This window comes from Clarias gariepinus, chromosome 2, assembly GCF_024256425.1.
Source record: "Clarias gariepinus isolate MV-2021 ecotype Netherlands chromosome 2, CGAR_prim_01v2, whole genome shotgun sequence".
NCBI lineage: Eukaryota > Metazoa > Chordata > Actinopteri > Siluriformes > Clariidae > Clarias > Clarias gariepinus.
In genome coordinates, this window is record NC_071101.1 from 1,737,482 (window position 1) to 1,753,855 (window position 16,374).

The 16,374-nt window shown below is 44.3% G+C and overlaps 2 gene segments (V, D, J or C); one reads left to right on the top strand and one right to left on the bottom strand.

The window, feature by feature from the left end:
- The window catches only part of LOC128516013 (Ig kappa chain V-V region MOPC 21-like), a 226,157-nt gene that overhangs the window by 160,308 nt on the left and 49,475 nt on the right, over positions 1–16,374 (top strand).
- Positions 10,920–11,798, bottom strand: LOC128516058 (Ig kappa chain V-V region MOPC 149-like). The segment is given in 2 exon segments: positions 10,920–11,473; positions 11,580–11,798. Coding segments are annotated over 2 exon segments (405 nt in total).

Genomic DNA, 16,374 nt, shown 5'->3' on the forward strand with positions numbered 1-16,374 from the left:
CATTATGTCAATGTTCTTAATATTCCAAAATGTGATGGTACGACGGTTATTGGGCTTTGCTAGAATTAAGCAAGCTCTAAAGAAAACCAGAAAATGGTCGGAAAGTGTTAGGTCGGACGTAGTGAGACCAATGGGAGTAATACCAGAACAACAAACAAGGTCAAATGAGTGGCCTTTCAGATGAGTTGGAAAATCAATGTATTGCTGTATGTCAAAACTGTCAATCAGGACAAAAAATCCTTAGTGCATGCAATAGAATCATTGACAACATGTATGTTAAAATTGCCAACCAGAATCACATTAGGAGACAGAGAACTAATATACTGTAGGTTAAAAACATTGAAAAATCATTTAAAAAGTTACTATTAACCTTAGGAGGACAGTATACATTAACAAAAATGGTCGGGACTGGACCATTAATTTGTATAACCATGGACTCAAAAGAGGTAAACTCAGGTGCAGAAACATGCGGCACTTTCCATTTCTCGCGAGATATCACTGCTAGACCTCCACCGCGACCAGTTGTGCGAGGTTTGCAAACATAAGTATATCCTGTTGGGGTAGACTGATTAAGCTGTGTAAAGTCATTCTTATGCTGCCAAGTCTCAGTTAAACACAGGAAGTCAAACCTATGTTCACATAGTAAATCATGAAGCACAGGACCTTTAGTTGTGAGTGATTGCAAGTTCCATAGGCCAAAAAAGAAAATAGCACTAGAGACAGTCACGTTATGGTCAATATATCGTATAGTTTTTCTTGGTGGACGAGGTTTTGAAGTCCAGAATGAGCATATTGCTCTCGTGTCATCGAAGTTGTAATTCCAATGAGAGCCCCGGTGGACATATTTACAGCGAAGTATGTAAATGATATTGTAGCGTTTTTACCGCTAGAAGGATCTTGGAGACACAAGTGAGCTTGATTGCTGCCCAATGCAATGGCTGGGAGAACTTTATTTCACACACAGTCACCAATATTCACTCGGGAACCACACAATTCAGCCTTAAGCATGAACTGGAGCACATTTAGCACGAGGTAGCACACACACTTAACACACAAACATGGCCGAAGCCACCAACCCAACCCCCCCCCCCCCCCCAAGGCATGATGGTCGCCAGCCGCCGCCCCGCCCGCGCCACACTGCCCCCACCCGAGCTGTGACCGTCCCTGGTCACCATGACTATCTCAGTCTCTAAAACGTGAAGGCGGTCGGTGCTGGCGTTGTGAATGCCAGAGTCCTTTTGTGAAAGAGGAAGGAGCATAAACATTGTCCTGAGGCGGTCCGGCCGGTGGGGAGCAAGACCCAGTAAACGACATTGGAGAGCTGGGCAATTACCGTACAGGGGCCCACCCAGTGGGACATAAGCTTGGGCGAGAGCCCCCTCTTCCTTCCGGGGGAATACACCCATACCTGCTCTCCAGTAGCAAAGTCTCGGCCCCGGCTGTGAGTGTCATAGACACGGCGCTGCTTAACATCGGCGTCCGCCATGTGGTTACGCGTAAACTTGTGGACCCGGAACAGTTTGTCCTTCAAGGCACAAAAGTAATTCAGCCCAGGCTTCATGGGTAAATCGGTTAGGGAGGTGGCCCAAACACAAGGTCCACGGGAGTGCGCATCTCGCAGCCATTAAGGCAGCTGGCATTAGCTGTGATGACTCCTGCACTGCTGTGCGGTATGCCCAGAGCACGAGAGGCAAATCTTCTGCCTATCGTTGGTAAGCACTGCGAGTTGTGTGGTGAGAGTCCGGTTAAAGCGTTCCACGAGGCCGTCACTTTAAGGATGAAGGGGCGTGGTGTGGGTCTTTTTCACCCTGAGGCGCTCACACACTGCCGCAAACACCTCCTCCTCGAAATTTTGCCCCTGATCACTGTGTAACTGCTTCGGGGCGCCGAATCGGCTGAACACCTCATCCACCAGCACTTGAGCTGTGGTGGAAGCGTCATTTTGTAAAATAGTCCATGACTACCCACACATAACAGGAAACGGGCCGAGAATGTCCACGCCCATATGATCCATAGGTGCCCCCACCCGAAAGTCCTGCAGTAGTGCCATGCTATCGGTATGACAGCCCAGCCAGTAGAAGCGAGCGCGCAAACGCCGCAGAGTCTTAGTTATCCCAAAGTGCCCCGACCCGAAATGTCCATGAACCAAACCCAGTACACATGTCCGCAAAGCCCTCGGTAGCAGCAGCTGAAAGCATTCTCTCGTGCCACACGGCCGTTCTCAGCGGCGGTAGAGTAAACCTTCGTGCGATGCTAGGTGAGTAAACTGAGAGTGGAGAGCTTTTTTCTCTAGCCCTAGATGAGCGACTGCAGTATAATCTGGTCTCAGGCCCGCTTTAACCCAAACTAGTGCCTTATGCAGAACCGGGTCCCTCTCCTGCTCAGCAATAAGCTGTTTTGTGGCACAGGTGAAGCGACTACGGGTGATGCCCTAAACGCAGTAACTCGGCTGCCTGAGGCGATCAGCCGGCTCGGACGGCTGATCACAGCCGGAGAGTCTGGAGGATTGCATGGGGAGAATGTTCTGAGTCGAGGGTTTTGGAGAGTGTTCTACACCGCAACCGCACACGTGCTCTTAAACTCGCTCGCAAAACCGACAACTCACTTTGCTGCACGGCTGGCGGGATAAAGCATCGGCTTTACCGTGTAGTTTTCTCGCTCGGTGTTGAATGGTGAAACTGTAGTCCTGTAACCGCTCAAGCCAGCGCACTAACTAGCCAAACTAGTGAAGCGTGATCGGTCAGCAGCAAGAAGGTTTGTCATATAAGTACACCTAGAAATGTTTTTAAAGCCGCGACGATCGCTAACAGCTCGCGCCGCATGACGCAGTAATTCCTCTTGGGTCCAGACAACGCGCAGCTGAAATAGGCGATAACACGCTCTTTGTTCTCGGAAACCTAAGACAGTACAGCCCCCAGCCCTACATTGCTTGCGTCTGTGTCGAGGATGACATGCAAGATGCATCCTGATAATCGAGAATGGGAGACATGACCAAAGCTCTACGACAACTGAGCGAAAGCACGCGCGCATGCACACTGTCCCAGCGAAACTGCTGGTTCTTTTTCACTAGCCCATGCAGCGGGCTTGCAATTGTGGCGAAGTCTTTCACGAACCGGCGGTAGTAAGAGGCTAAATTGAGGAAGGTCCGTAGCTGCGACACATTTACCGGTTCGGGCCAATTCTTTACCGCAGCAATTTTGGCTGGATCGGTAGCAATCCCTTTAGCACTAATTACGTGACCCAGAAAAGCGGTCTCTTGCCGCAACAGCTGGCACTTTTTGGGGTTAAGCCGCAAATTCGCTCGCCGGATAGCCAGAAAGACTTCCCTTAAGTTAGCTTGTGCGCCCTCAAACTCTTTTCCGTGCACTAGTAAATCGTCCAGGTAGACTACGCAACGGTTGCGAGGGATATCTGCAAGTACTTTCTCCATCAACCGTTCAAAAGTGGCTGGAGCGTTACATTGGCCGAAAGGCATACGCCGAAATTGCCATAGCCCTTGCCTGATCGAGAATGCGGTTTTAGGTCGTGCTTCCGGTTTTAGGTCAAGCTCTACCTGCCGGTACCCGCCACGCAGATCCAGGAAGCTGAACCAAGCCGTGCCCGCCACATGTTCCAACGCACCATCTATCCGCAGCAACAGATAAACGCCAGAGGTCACCGGTAGTTAAAGCAGCTGCCAGTGGTCGTAGGTAGCGGCAATACCACCAGTGAACCAGAACAGCCGGAAAAAGCTGCGATAGCCAGCGATGTCTGCCAAAACGACCGCCAAGCCGCCAAAGCCGCTAATAGCTGGAACTAGCCGTTTGAAGCCAGGGGCAGGTATAATACACAATACACAAGGCGACAGTAACCCCGGTTAGTAGACAAGTCAGGTCAAAACACTGCTATAGTTAGACTACTACACAGGTACAGCAACACATGGTAGAATTACGGGAAAGAATAAAAAAATAGAAAAGAAACAAACATATCGCTTCAGAGAGTAGCGCCAGCTAACAGCGCCAGCGTTCACCCCGGACCTGTTAACTGGTCCAACAGGTTGGTCGTGGCAGTTTTGCTTTTTACCAGTACAGTTTTGTTATCAGTTCTTTAGGACTTAGTAGAACATCATTAAATGCCTTAACGACTCGCTATTGAAAAGTTATCATGTCACATGCACTTTGTCATGAGTCAAAATTCACTGTAGAGTAGTTTTCATGTCCTTACAAATTTGTTAATGTTTAAATCCACAATAATTTTCAAATTGGGAGATGTTGGGAGAGTTTGCTAACAAATTGGAATAGGTGGTATTGGGTAGACTACAGGCGTTGGAGTGAAGTGATTGTCTCTTCGCTGGATCACGTAACTGTATTATTAGTTTGCTTTTTCTATGTGAACATAATTTTTTCCTCCACAAAGCTTCTATGTTCCACAATGAATTTATGTTCTAGGTTCATAAAGGCCTTGAAACTGTAATGTAATGTAACTGCTGCTTGTTCTGTTTTGAAGTATAAAAATGTTAAAATCTATAAAGCCCAGGATGTGATACCAGACTGTCCACTGTCAAAACTGTGTTCCAGTCATTTCTTGTTTCATTAGGATCACTGTCTCCTTGCACCTCCAGGGTCCGGGTTCGATTCCCATCTCTGTGTGCATGGCGTTTGCATGTTCTCCCCGTGCTTGGTGGGTTTTCTCCCACAGTCCAAAAACATGCAGGTTAGGCTAACCTAACAAAGACCATTGTTTTTCTTGCCGCTGGAGCAAAATGTTGCCTAAGCGAGTGTGGTGTACAGTTGTTGGGTGTAATAGCTAGCACAGCAGTCATCATTAACTACCGACATCTGAGCCGCTGAGGACGCAGTGGCTGAATTTAGTTTTTAAAGCTAACGTCCCCGCCGATCTACCTAAATGCGTTAATGTTTGCACTAATCATTTTTCACCAGACTGCTTTATAAACGCGGGTCAATATAAAGCAGGTTTTGCTAGGAAGCAGCTCCTAAAAAATTTATATGTACTAACGCTTCGTGTTCCTGCTTCATCTTCACCAAGCTCAGTGAGTAATTTCTTTTTTTATGAATCTTTGCAGATCACCTTCACGATGAATGGTGTAAGTTAACTTGACTTTATGTGTTATGTCGTCTTCTCTATGTACAGCCGTCTCTATATAATCCCTAATCGCCCGTTTATAATAAACAGTGGATTAAGGTGATTGTCTAGTTGCAAACTGTGTACGTAGTTGGAAAACTATATTATGCTTACCTTTGTAACGTTAGATGGTTTATAACGATGTCTGTCGAAGATTAAGAAGTCATGTAAACACATCAGTAAACACATCGCGTCCGTATCTCTTTCAGTAAGCATTTCCGCTTTTGTTGTTGTTGCTTGCGGCAGCGTAACAGCCCGTTAATTTATGCCCATGCAGTGATGAGAAAGACAAATCGAGTCGATGCATGTCCATTCTTTTCATTTCCGCACTGCGTTGTGGGCAATGCTTTGTGGGTAATGCAGTCCAAAGCATTGCTGCACTGGACTACACTCCCGTGGCTATACCCCACGTGTGTTGTGAAGACACGCCCCACAGAACTGGGGGGGCGGACTTAGCAGAGATCATAAGCATTTAAAGGAACATGTACTGAAATAGGTTGCTAAGCACAGAGCTAGTTTTTACCAGTTAAAAGTAGTGTTTTTTTTTACACAACCATTGAGAATTTTTAATTCAATATATTACAAACTTTTCATTAGGACCCTAAAGATCATATTAACATTTAATGAAAAATGTTTCTGGATGACCCCTTTAAGGTACTGAGTTCGGTTGGGTTAATGTGGTTTTGTATTTTAAGACAAAGGACTGGTCAGGATTTAAAAAGATGTTCTTTATTCACAATGTCAGAGAGCAGTTGCTGAAGCCACGTGAGTCAACACAGTATACAAACACGGGGAATAAAAGCTACAATTTGCAATTGAGATCAATGGTGTTCTAATCACACACACTTGTTTTTACAAGTTTTGAAACCCCTGTACTACTACTGTTACTGTTATTTGCACTAATAAAATATCTGGGACAGTATACTGTGTAAAAGCACCACCATGGTTCCTACAAACTCTTTTATCCTACTGTAAATTACTATTCTTCGCTATTTTGCAGTACTTATTATTAGTATATGTGATGTTTACTACTTGCACTACCTTGCACACTCACTTCATGTACACTTTATGTACATCTGTACATAGTCAGGAACCCCCATCTTTATTTAATCTGTAAAGTTACTAAGTGTTGTGTATGTATGGTTGATAGTCTTTCGGCTGCTCCCGGCGAGGGGTTGCCACAGCGGAATACCCAGTCTGCACAACAACTTGGCACAGGTTTTATGCCGCATGCCCTTCCTGACGCAACCCTCCCATTTTATCCGGGCTTGGGACCGGCACTGCATCCAGTGGCTGGGGTTTGGCCACTGGCTGGGAATCGAACCCGGGCAGGCAAAAAACCTATCACTGAGCCACCAGTGCCATGCAGAAGGCCCAGGTTCGATTCCCAGCCAGTGCCCAAACCTCCCAGCCACTGGATGCAGTGCCGGTGTAAAAACTTTCCGCTGTGGTGACCCCTTGCCGGGAGCAGCCGAAAGACTAACAACAACAACAACAATTTACTATGTGTGGTGTTTTGTCCAAGAAATGTAGTGTTTTATGTTGGTCTGTACTTTGAGAGCCACAAACAGCCGAAATCAAATTCCTTGTGAGTGTTCCCATACTTGGTAAATAAAACAATTATGAATTATGAATATAACACAGCATACACAATTTATCTTTGTCTTCCCCACTTCTGGGCTTACCCTTGGTCAGTGAAATTTTGGGAATAAAAGTTTTGGCTCAGAAAGCATTGTTTTCAGTCTCTTGTGGAAGGGACCTAGGTAAACACCCTGTTGTTTATTTAATTGAGAATGGTGTGCTAGTGAGGAAGTTCCTTATGCCCTCTACTCAGGTAGGGTGGAAAGAAGCAATGCATATGAACTTGAGTAAAATCCAATTTTTAATCTATGGGGTTTAATAAAATGTTATATGCTATAACAGCTTCAACTTATCTGGGAAGGGTTTCCACAAGGTTTAGGTGTGTGTTTATGGAAATTTTTGACCATTCTTTTAGAAGCACATTTGTGAGGTCAGACAGTGATTTTGGATAAGAAGGCCTGACTCACAGTCTCCGCTCTAATTTACCACAAAGATGAATTTCTTCTATTAGGTTGAGATCAGAACTCTGTGCAGGCCAGTCAAGTTCTTTCCAAACTTGCTCATCCATGTCTTTATGAATCTTGCTTTATGCACTGGTGCACAGTCATGTTGGAACTGGAAGGGGCCGTCCCACAAAGTTTGGAGCATGAAATTGTCCAAAATGTTGTGTATGCTGAAGCATTAAGAGTGACTTTCATTGAAAAAAAGGGGCAGAGTTCAACTCCTAAAAAACAAGCCCACACTAATTCCCACAAGCTTACCAATGTTCACAGTAATGGAAGTGTTGCTTTGGCTTATATAACCTCGGTCGGGTGACGTCATCTGATGTGACGTTGAGTTATACATAGGAGTGAACCGGAAACATTCCTCAGATCTTTTGTCTTCACTGACCTTGTTGTGTATGCGTGTCTGTGTTTAAACCAGCAAAATAAGAAAGTGTTTAACTCACCGATATGGCAGAGTTTTAATTGAGATATCCCTCCGTGTCTAATCAATCCATATCAGAGGGCGATCTCTACACTTTACTGCTTCGAATAAAGTGCTTGCGCGCGCCCCGCATTCCTTGAGAAGCTGCGGGCCGCGGCGCATTTCTGGGGCTTAAAACGCGTGTATCCAGCAGAGCTGTGAGAGACGGATTTAAAACTCCTATCCCTCACTCCCTCGTTGGATCGGGAAATCCCTCTGTCTGGTCACGCTTCTTATAAACATTCTCTAAAACATTCTTTCTCGCTCCGCGGAGATGGAAATAGCACCCAAGCACTTAAAAAAAAAAAAAAAACGATTAGACGCCAGGTTCTGTCGGGTGGCCGGGGGGGGACCCTCAACGATGCTCTCTCCTTTTTTCTTAGCAATCTCCATATGAGTTAACCCTTTAATGGAGTAAGCTGTATTTATCCCGTGTTTTCCTGCATCTACTTATTTATTTGTTTAAATATAGTTGAGGTGAAAGAGCAGGGTTATATGATGATGCCCAGATAGAAGAGACGCTTCCAGGCTATCTTTCTCCTGGGACATCATCCTCCCTGAAAAGCTAATACTTCCTTTCAAGTGGTGTAGACTTTTATCTTCCCTGAAGGAAAAAGCTTTTCAGGCCTACCAGGCTGACCTGCTGAAAGACTTGAGTACTGGCGGGGCTCTTCAAGATAGGCCGTTCTGGAATTACGCCGGGCCACAGACTTGTGGCTGAATCTCAGCGGCATCAAGCATAGGATCGTGCATTCCTCCTTGATGCCCCTATCTCGCCTTCCGGCCTGTTTGGCGATGTTGTTAACTCGTTCGCCACTAGGTTCATGAGGCGAAGTTATATGAACAAGCCTTCAGAAATTCCTTCCCCGCCGTGCTCAAGAGTCGGGACTGTCGGCCACCCAGTCTTGACCGGGTCTGACTCTTGCAAGGCGTGAAACACACAAGGAGAGTGTTTTTGAGCCGGGCAACCCCTCGTAAAGATTGGGGTGCGTCGCGCCTGCGCTTTACAATCCGCCTCAAACGAGCTCAGACTGGCATATACTTTTCTTCACAAAGAAGCCCTGAGGTTCATTTGCCCAGGACCATGGAGGTGGCCCCCCAATGGGGAGAGGCACGCAGAATTCCTTTCGAGAATGAAGTGTTCTCCCTGGCACCCCAGGAGGTCTGTGTTTTTGCTCCGCCACCACTTATGTTTCAGACAACACCAGTCTCCAATAAAGTGTATATAAACATATATTAATCGCCAGGGCGGACTGTGCTCGCGCCGCTAAATAGCTAGCGCACCAGGTTCCTGTCCCTTAGGGCGATTTACATTCCAGGGCATATGAATGTGGGAGCAGTTGTACTGTCCAGTCAATCTCTGACACACGGGGAATGGAAACCCCACCCCGAAATAGTCAGTCAATCTGGGAGAGATTTTAGGTAGAAGAGGTGGACTTTCAGCCAGCGTAATTAAGACTATTCTAAGTGCTAGGGCTCCCTTCCCTAGAAGAGCTTATGCCTTTAAATGGAATGTATTTGAAAGTTGGTGCATGACGAAGCAGGTAGACCCAGTCCACTGCCGAAATATTTCAATGCTGGAGTTTCTGCAGGAAAAATTGTCCTCGGGCTTTTGCCCTAGTACCCTCAGGACATACGTAACTGCTATTTCAGCCTGCCACGTCCTGATTGGTGGGGTTACTGTGACAAAGTCCCTTTTGTGGGTTTTATCTATCGTGCTCAAAGAGCCAATTGACACCCTTTTTTTTTAACCACTAGAGTCAGCGCCTCAGGTTTCTGACCTTTAAGATGATTTTTCTAAGGGCTGTTACCGCTCTAAGAGGATTGGAGATCTGTCAGTCTTCCCATCCTGCCTAGACTTTGCCCCTGGGCTAGTCAGGGCCATTTTGCATCCTCACTGAACTATCTTTCGAAAGTTCCATTCTCAACATGCACCTTATTGTTTTTGAAGCCTTCTGTCCTCCGCCTTTTACGGCTTCGGAGCAGGAGAGACTTACCGTGTCCAGTACGTGCTCTTCTCATTTACATCCACTGCATCAGCCAGTGGCGTAAATCATAGCAGCTTTTACATGTTTTGGGGCCGCAACCGGGGGGGCGGCCGCCACTACACTGGGTGAGAGATGCTATTGCCCTCTCTTATGAGGCGCGTGGGCTCACTTCGCCTCTAGGAATCAGGGCTTATTCAACCAGGGGGATCGCCTCATCTACTGCACTAGCAGGAGGTATTCCCCCGCAGCAAGTGTGTGACGCGGCGGGGTGGTCCTCTCCGCACACATTTGTTAGATTTTATAATCTGGATGTTCATGCCACTCCGGGCCTCGAGTCAGCTTCCCAGATATAGTTCTGAGACCTTCTCTGCCTCGTGCGCACACACTACACAACCTTGGGGTCCAGACACTTGCAGTGTGGCGGCGTTGGTATTCTCGCTCCCATAGCGTTTTCATGCAGCATTGAGTGTAGCCTTTAAAAGGGAAAGTCTCGGGTTACTTTGCTGTAACCATGTTCCCTAAAAAGGCGGGAACAAGATGCTGCGTCCCAATGCCTCACTGCCTACGTGACCGGATGTCCGTTCAGACAAATCAATCTGAAAAATCTGAGAAATGTTTCCGGTTCACTCCTATTTACAACCTGCAGGTGCGTCTTATCAGAAGACGTCACTCGACCGAGGTTATATAATCCAAAATTTGGCGTGTTTAATACACACATGCTTCACAACCGGCAACATGACAAGATGTTTCCCATAGCGTTTTCACGCAGCATCTCATTCCCGCCTTTTCAGGGAACAGGGTTACAGCAAAATAACCCGAGACGTATGCATGATGGGGACAAGTAGAGTGACTGGTTATTAAACAAATAGGTTTTCTCAATGACACACTGTTCAGAGATTTTAAACTCTGAATAAAAGGGTAAAACTGGGCAGAAGGTATCAGCATTAACTACAATGTAAAATCCTGTAGTGTGTGTTTTTTTATGCAGTTTAAATAACAGTGGTTTAATTGACAGTGGGTGAAAAGTTGTCTTAGATGGTTGAATTTTTTCACAGGGCAAAATACCGATATTTTTCATAAAGTTTACTGACAGCAAAATAAAAAGATCGCAAACTGTTTTTATCTTCCTTTGCTGATCAAAACACTTGATTAGTTTCAAAGGCTGATAAGGATTAGTAATATAGAGAAAGAATTTTAAGTAATATTTTAATTTGAAATAGCCCTGTGCTTTATAGTAGTGTGTAGTAGACATTGTTCCTCATAGCAAAAGGTGGAAGGTGGAAATCATCATCATACACCATTATACACACCAGCTGATTTCTCATCACAGAAGGAACAGCTGATTAAGAGTTTTCTGCTTCTCAGGAATGATTATTATTTAAACATGAAGACGTTTGATGATGTTCAGTGGAGTGCAGCTTTAGCAGATCTGCAGCTGTTTTCACATCAGTGTGTGTTTCTGACTCAGAGCACTTCCTCTACAGCTGAGGGAGGTTTTTGTACGGCGCTATAACACTGTGTGTATGGAACGTATTCCAGCTGACAGTAATAATCTCCTGCATCTTCAGTCTGAACTCCAGAGATTTTTAGATAAAAATTTGAACCTGAATAACTGCCACGGAAACGATCTGGAATTCCAGACTGAAGATGATATGCATCATATATCAGCGATTTAGGAGCTTCTCCAGGTTTCTGCAGGTACCAGGTCAGGTCATCATGTATATATCCACTGGCTGTACAGGTGAGAGTAACAGATTGTCCTGGAGAAACAGACTGAGCTCCTGGAGACTGAGTCAGGACGATTTCCCCAAAGGACTCTAAAGAAAAGGATGCAGAGTTAAAATAATGGAAACAAATGTAGTAGTGAGTGTGAGAGTGATGTGCTGATGTGTATGAATAATAAAAGTAAAGAGAGTGTCTCACGGTGAGCGAGGAGTCCCAGTGTCCCCAGCAGTAGAATCAGTACCATCATCATTGTGCTGCGTGTCAGTGGCTCTGAAAGGACTGAACACACTCTGATCAGCACTACAGCTCTTAAAGTGTGTGCAGCACTGACACAGCACACATATGCAAACACCACAACTGTCTGTGTGTGTGTGTGTGTGTGTGTGTGTGTGTGTGTATGTGTGTGTGTGTGTGTGTGGTCACTGTAGTGTAACAGAGGTTTTTGTACGACGGTTTCATTAGAATGTATCACTGTGGTACACTTTCAGTAAAGGAACCAAACTTATTGTCAGTAAGTCACCTTTATTTCTTTTAAGTTACTTTTATTTAGTAAGTCACTTAAACAGGCTAGTTAAACTTGCTGTTTATCAATTATATAAATTAAATCCCCTTTTAAGTTCATTAATGTGTATATTTATTAATAATACGTTGGGGGTAAGTTTAAACCTTAAAGCATTAAATTTAATAATAAATTACTGGGTGAATATTTAACATTTATTAAATATGCAGATGTTGGTGAATGGAAAACGAGTCAATGGCTGATATCTGTAGTTTTGAGTAAATCAGTGGTCCTCAACTCTGGTCCTGGAATCCTAAAAATTTTAATGTTTTTCCTTTTTACCTTCACCTTTATTTAGAAGAGGCAGTTAATTACATGGGTAGATTAATCAGATGTATGGTATAAAAGAAAACATGAAAATGAGCAGGGCAAGGTGTCCTCCAGGAGAAGACCACTGGTGTAAATTGTTCTGAAGTAAAATACAGGAGAATGCTGCTGTGTGTTTGTGTTAAAAACTGAACATTTCTGTAATCAGATCCATTTCCTACTATCACACAGGGAGCACTTTATATTACACATCAGTAAGAAGTGTTTAACACCAAATAAAGCTGATCAAAGTCCGAGTCGCTCCACAATATAAGCAGTAACTAGTAAATGTTCTCCTGCTGAGTAGTTCTACTGAACTGCAGTCATGTGAATAAGCAGTAATGAGTAAATGTTGTGTAAGTGTGTGTAAATGTGTGTTTATTGTGTGTTTGTGGTCTCCAGCCGGTCCCACGGTGAAGCCCTCCGTGTCTCTGCTCCCTCCCTCCTCTCTGCAGCTGTCTGAGGGATCGGCCTCGCTGCTCTGCCTGCTGTCTGCCTACTCTCCACAGGGGGCGCTGGTGAGCTGGACGGTGGACGGCTCAGAGGTGAAGGACGGGGTTCTGACCAGCGCGGAAGAACAGAAGAAGGACGGTTACACACGCAGCAGCACCCTGACCCTCAGCAAAGCACTGTGGGAAAAGGGGGAGGAGTTTGTCTGTAAGGTCTCCCATGACGGCGTCAATCATCCGGTCACGTTCAGAAAGAGCCAGTGTGAAGGCTAACAGCTCCAAGATAGAATTTAACACTGAGCTGCTTACACATCCATCTACAATAGAGTTTCAATTCTACACAATGCTGACATTTCTGTCTTTACTCTCTTCACTGTCCTGTTGCTCTTCCTGTAGTTTTGCTCTGCTGAAATAAAGCTTGATTTTGGACATTGTGTCTTCTTTTATTCCAGTTAATAGTCATTATCAGTGTGATGAGAGAGTGTGTTTAGCTGTAGATTCAGTGCTGTGTGTTGTGCTTCAGTGAGTTTGGCTGAAGAAAGTTGAACATCTGGTGAAAGTGCTGCTCTATTCTGGGAGAAAGAGGATCACTCAGCCGTCTTCATCTCAATCTCACTTCCTCTACACTGATCTCTGATTTACTGATTAACTGATTAATTTGTGTATTTAGCTTAGTGTGGAGCAGGGAGCTGATTTTTGGTTGCCTGAACTTAAGGTGCAGATTTATTTATTATTAATAGTATGGCAGAGTTTAAAGAGTAGTAAAAAAAAAAAAACAACTGACAGGTCAACATATATATATATATATATATATATATATATATATATATATATATAGATATATATGATAGAATAGAAAGATAAAAGCATTTCCTTACAGAATACTATTAAACTAAAAATAGACTTTCCAATAAAAAAAAATCAAATAAATATAAAACTATTCTGTAAAATAAAAAAAAAATGGAATTCAATATTTAAATCTACAAATTTTTTCGAATTAACAAGCAAAAAAGTATAATTAAAATAGAAATATATGGAATATATAAAACATACAGAATATGCTAAGTGGATTTAATTACTAAGAAATATTAAATAAAACTATAAAAACGGAAATAATATGGCATGAACATATAACATCAGCATGAGTGAAACATGAAGTATGGAATGAAATGATGTGTCATAGCAGCAGTAGTATTGTCTAAATAAAGTTAGTCCTTATTTTATGTGTAAAACAAAAACAAGAAATGTGTGAAATATAAACTGTGAAAATTTGCAGTGTGGCGAGTAATGTGCTTCATCAAACAGGTATGAAGGAAACAAAGACAAGTTTGACTAGTTTGGTTATTTGTGGTTTTCTGGTTAAGGGCACGAATAGGCTGCGAGGAAGAAGCTCCTCCTCAGTCTCTCTGGTTTACATTTACATTTGCATTTGGGCATTTGGCTTATATCCAGAGCGATCTACAAAAGTGCTTTGAATTTTCCGTCATTGGATAGATACTAACACTGGGTTACTATGTTGGTTACTAGCTAAGTGCCATCAGTCAAAACAGCTGGGAAGGTTTATTAATTAATTAATTTATTTATTTATTTTTGGATGGGGGGGATTAGTCCAAGTATTGAGAAAAAAATATATTTCTTGAGTCGTCGTTTAAAGATTGTCAAAGACTCTGTCACTCTGTCCGCTGTACGGACATCTAGAGGGAGTTTATTCCACCACCTAGGTGCCAGGACAGAAAAGAGTCTGGATGAATGTCTTCCTTGAGTTGCAGTGGTCCAATCTTGAAATAACAAGGGACTGAACAAGCACCTGAGTAGCCTGTGAAGAAAGAAATGGGTGAATTCTTTTAATGTTGTAAAGAAGAAATTGACAAGCGTGGGTAAAGTTAGCGATGTGTTGGGAAAATGACAGCTGTTTGTCCAAGGTTACCCAAAGATTCCGAGCAGTGGCTAAAAGAGTGTTCTGATTGTTGTCCAGGAAGCTCACAGTGGTCTTCAGAGAGTGGAAGCTGAGGATCCTTTCTGGCCTTAGTCCAACACCACTTGCTGTAGATTAAGTGCATGTCAAAAAGCTTAGTGCGGATGATGCATTCAGCTGATCGATTCACACTTCCTTTGTGTGTCAGCATGGTGCTGTTCCCACAGCGAGGCTGTAATGTTTCCTGTCTCTATGGTGATGCGCTCTATGGTGCAGAAGTAAAAGTTACTAAGCACCTTGGACAGCAACCTAAAGTCTTAAGCATCAAACGTGGTAGAGACACTGTTGGACCTCCTCCACTATGGTGTTGATGTGACAAGATCGTGGCAGGTCTTGTGTGATGTGAACATGAGGTACCTGTCTTGCTCTCAGCGCTCCGCGCTGATCTAAGACCGCTCCTGTCAGTTGACATTTCCTTTCCCACGCTGTCAAGCTCCTCATCACGCGCCCTTGTTTTCCCACGCTGTCGTGTCACTTCCACGCCCCCGCTCCGCCCCGCCTGCACACCAGTCTCTCATTCAGCGCTGATTTCTCTGTGCTTATAAGAAAGCGCAGCGCACTGGATCTTTGCCAGATTATTGTGTCTCTTGTAACAGTTTTCCTGCGTTTACTTTGATAGCCCTCACGTTGCCAAGTTTGTTTCCGATTCTCGTTTTTTCCCTCCTTGTCTTTCGATTTGGATTTGCTCGCTACGCTGACGGATTACACTGCTCCCGACTCAACGCGCGCTCGCTTGACTACGGCTTATCTTCACTTCTCGGCACAGACACCACGCTGACGGACTTCACGGCTCACGACCCAACGCGCGCCTACACGACCACGGCTTATCTTCACGTCTCGGCACAGTCACGATGCTGACGGACTTCACGGCTCACGACCCAACGCACTTTTACGACTACGGCTTATCTTCACGTTCCAGCACAAACACCACGCTGACGGATTTCTCTGCTCTGCTCGCTCTCACTCATCCTCGACCAGTCAACGCCTCGTTCCTGCACCTGCGTCTGGATCCGCCTCTACGCACCGACGGACATCACGCCTTTCCGTGATCATCGTCCTGACAGAACCAGCAGCAGTCCACTCTCTCGACTGGACTCTTGTTAATGACAGGGGTCTGATTGTTCCTCCCTTGATTTGATCTTGAAGTTGACCCTTGAAGTGCACTTTTAAATTCTTTTGTCTTTTTTTAACGACTTTTGGCTAATGTTTAGGAAAAGGTTTGTTCCTTTGGCACCAGTTCTCTAGGTTTCTTTATCTCCGCCAGGTAGGCCGTCTTATTGTTGTCAGTGATCAGGCCCACCACCACGGTGTGGTCAGCAAACTTGAGGATGGAGGTAGAGTTGGTAGTGGCCACGCAGTCCTGTGTGCACTGTAAAATCCAATTAGTAAACCTTACATAAAATAAACATGCAAAGCGATTGCCTTAAAAAAGTTAAATGGAAAAAGTTTGTAGTATTAACAAATGCCTCTCTAGTATTGTATACTTACAAGAGAGTTCCACTAACTTAAAACTAAATTGTAGCATATACTTGATTGTTTACTTTAGATGTACTCATGTTTAGTACAATTCAATTCAATTTTATTTGTATAGCACTTTTAACAATTGTCATTGCCGCAAAGGAGCTTTACACAATCAAAAGAATTATTTAAGTTTGTATGGAATGTAAGTGTGCATGAATCAAGGTGAGCAGATTGTCCCTGGTG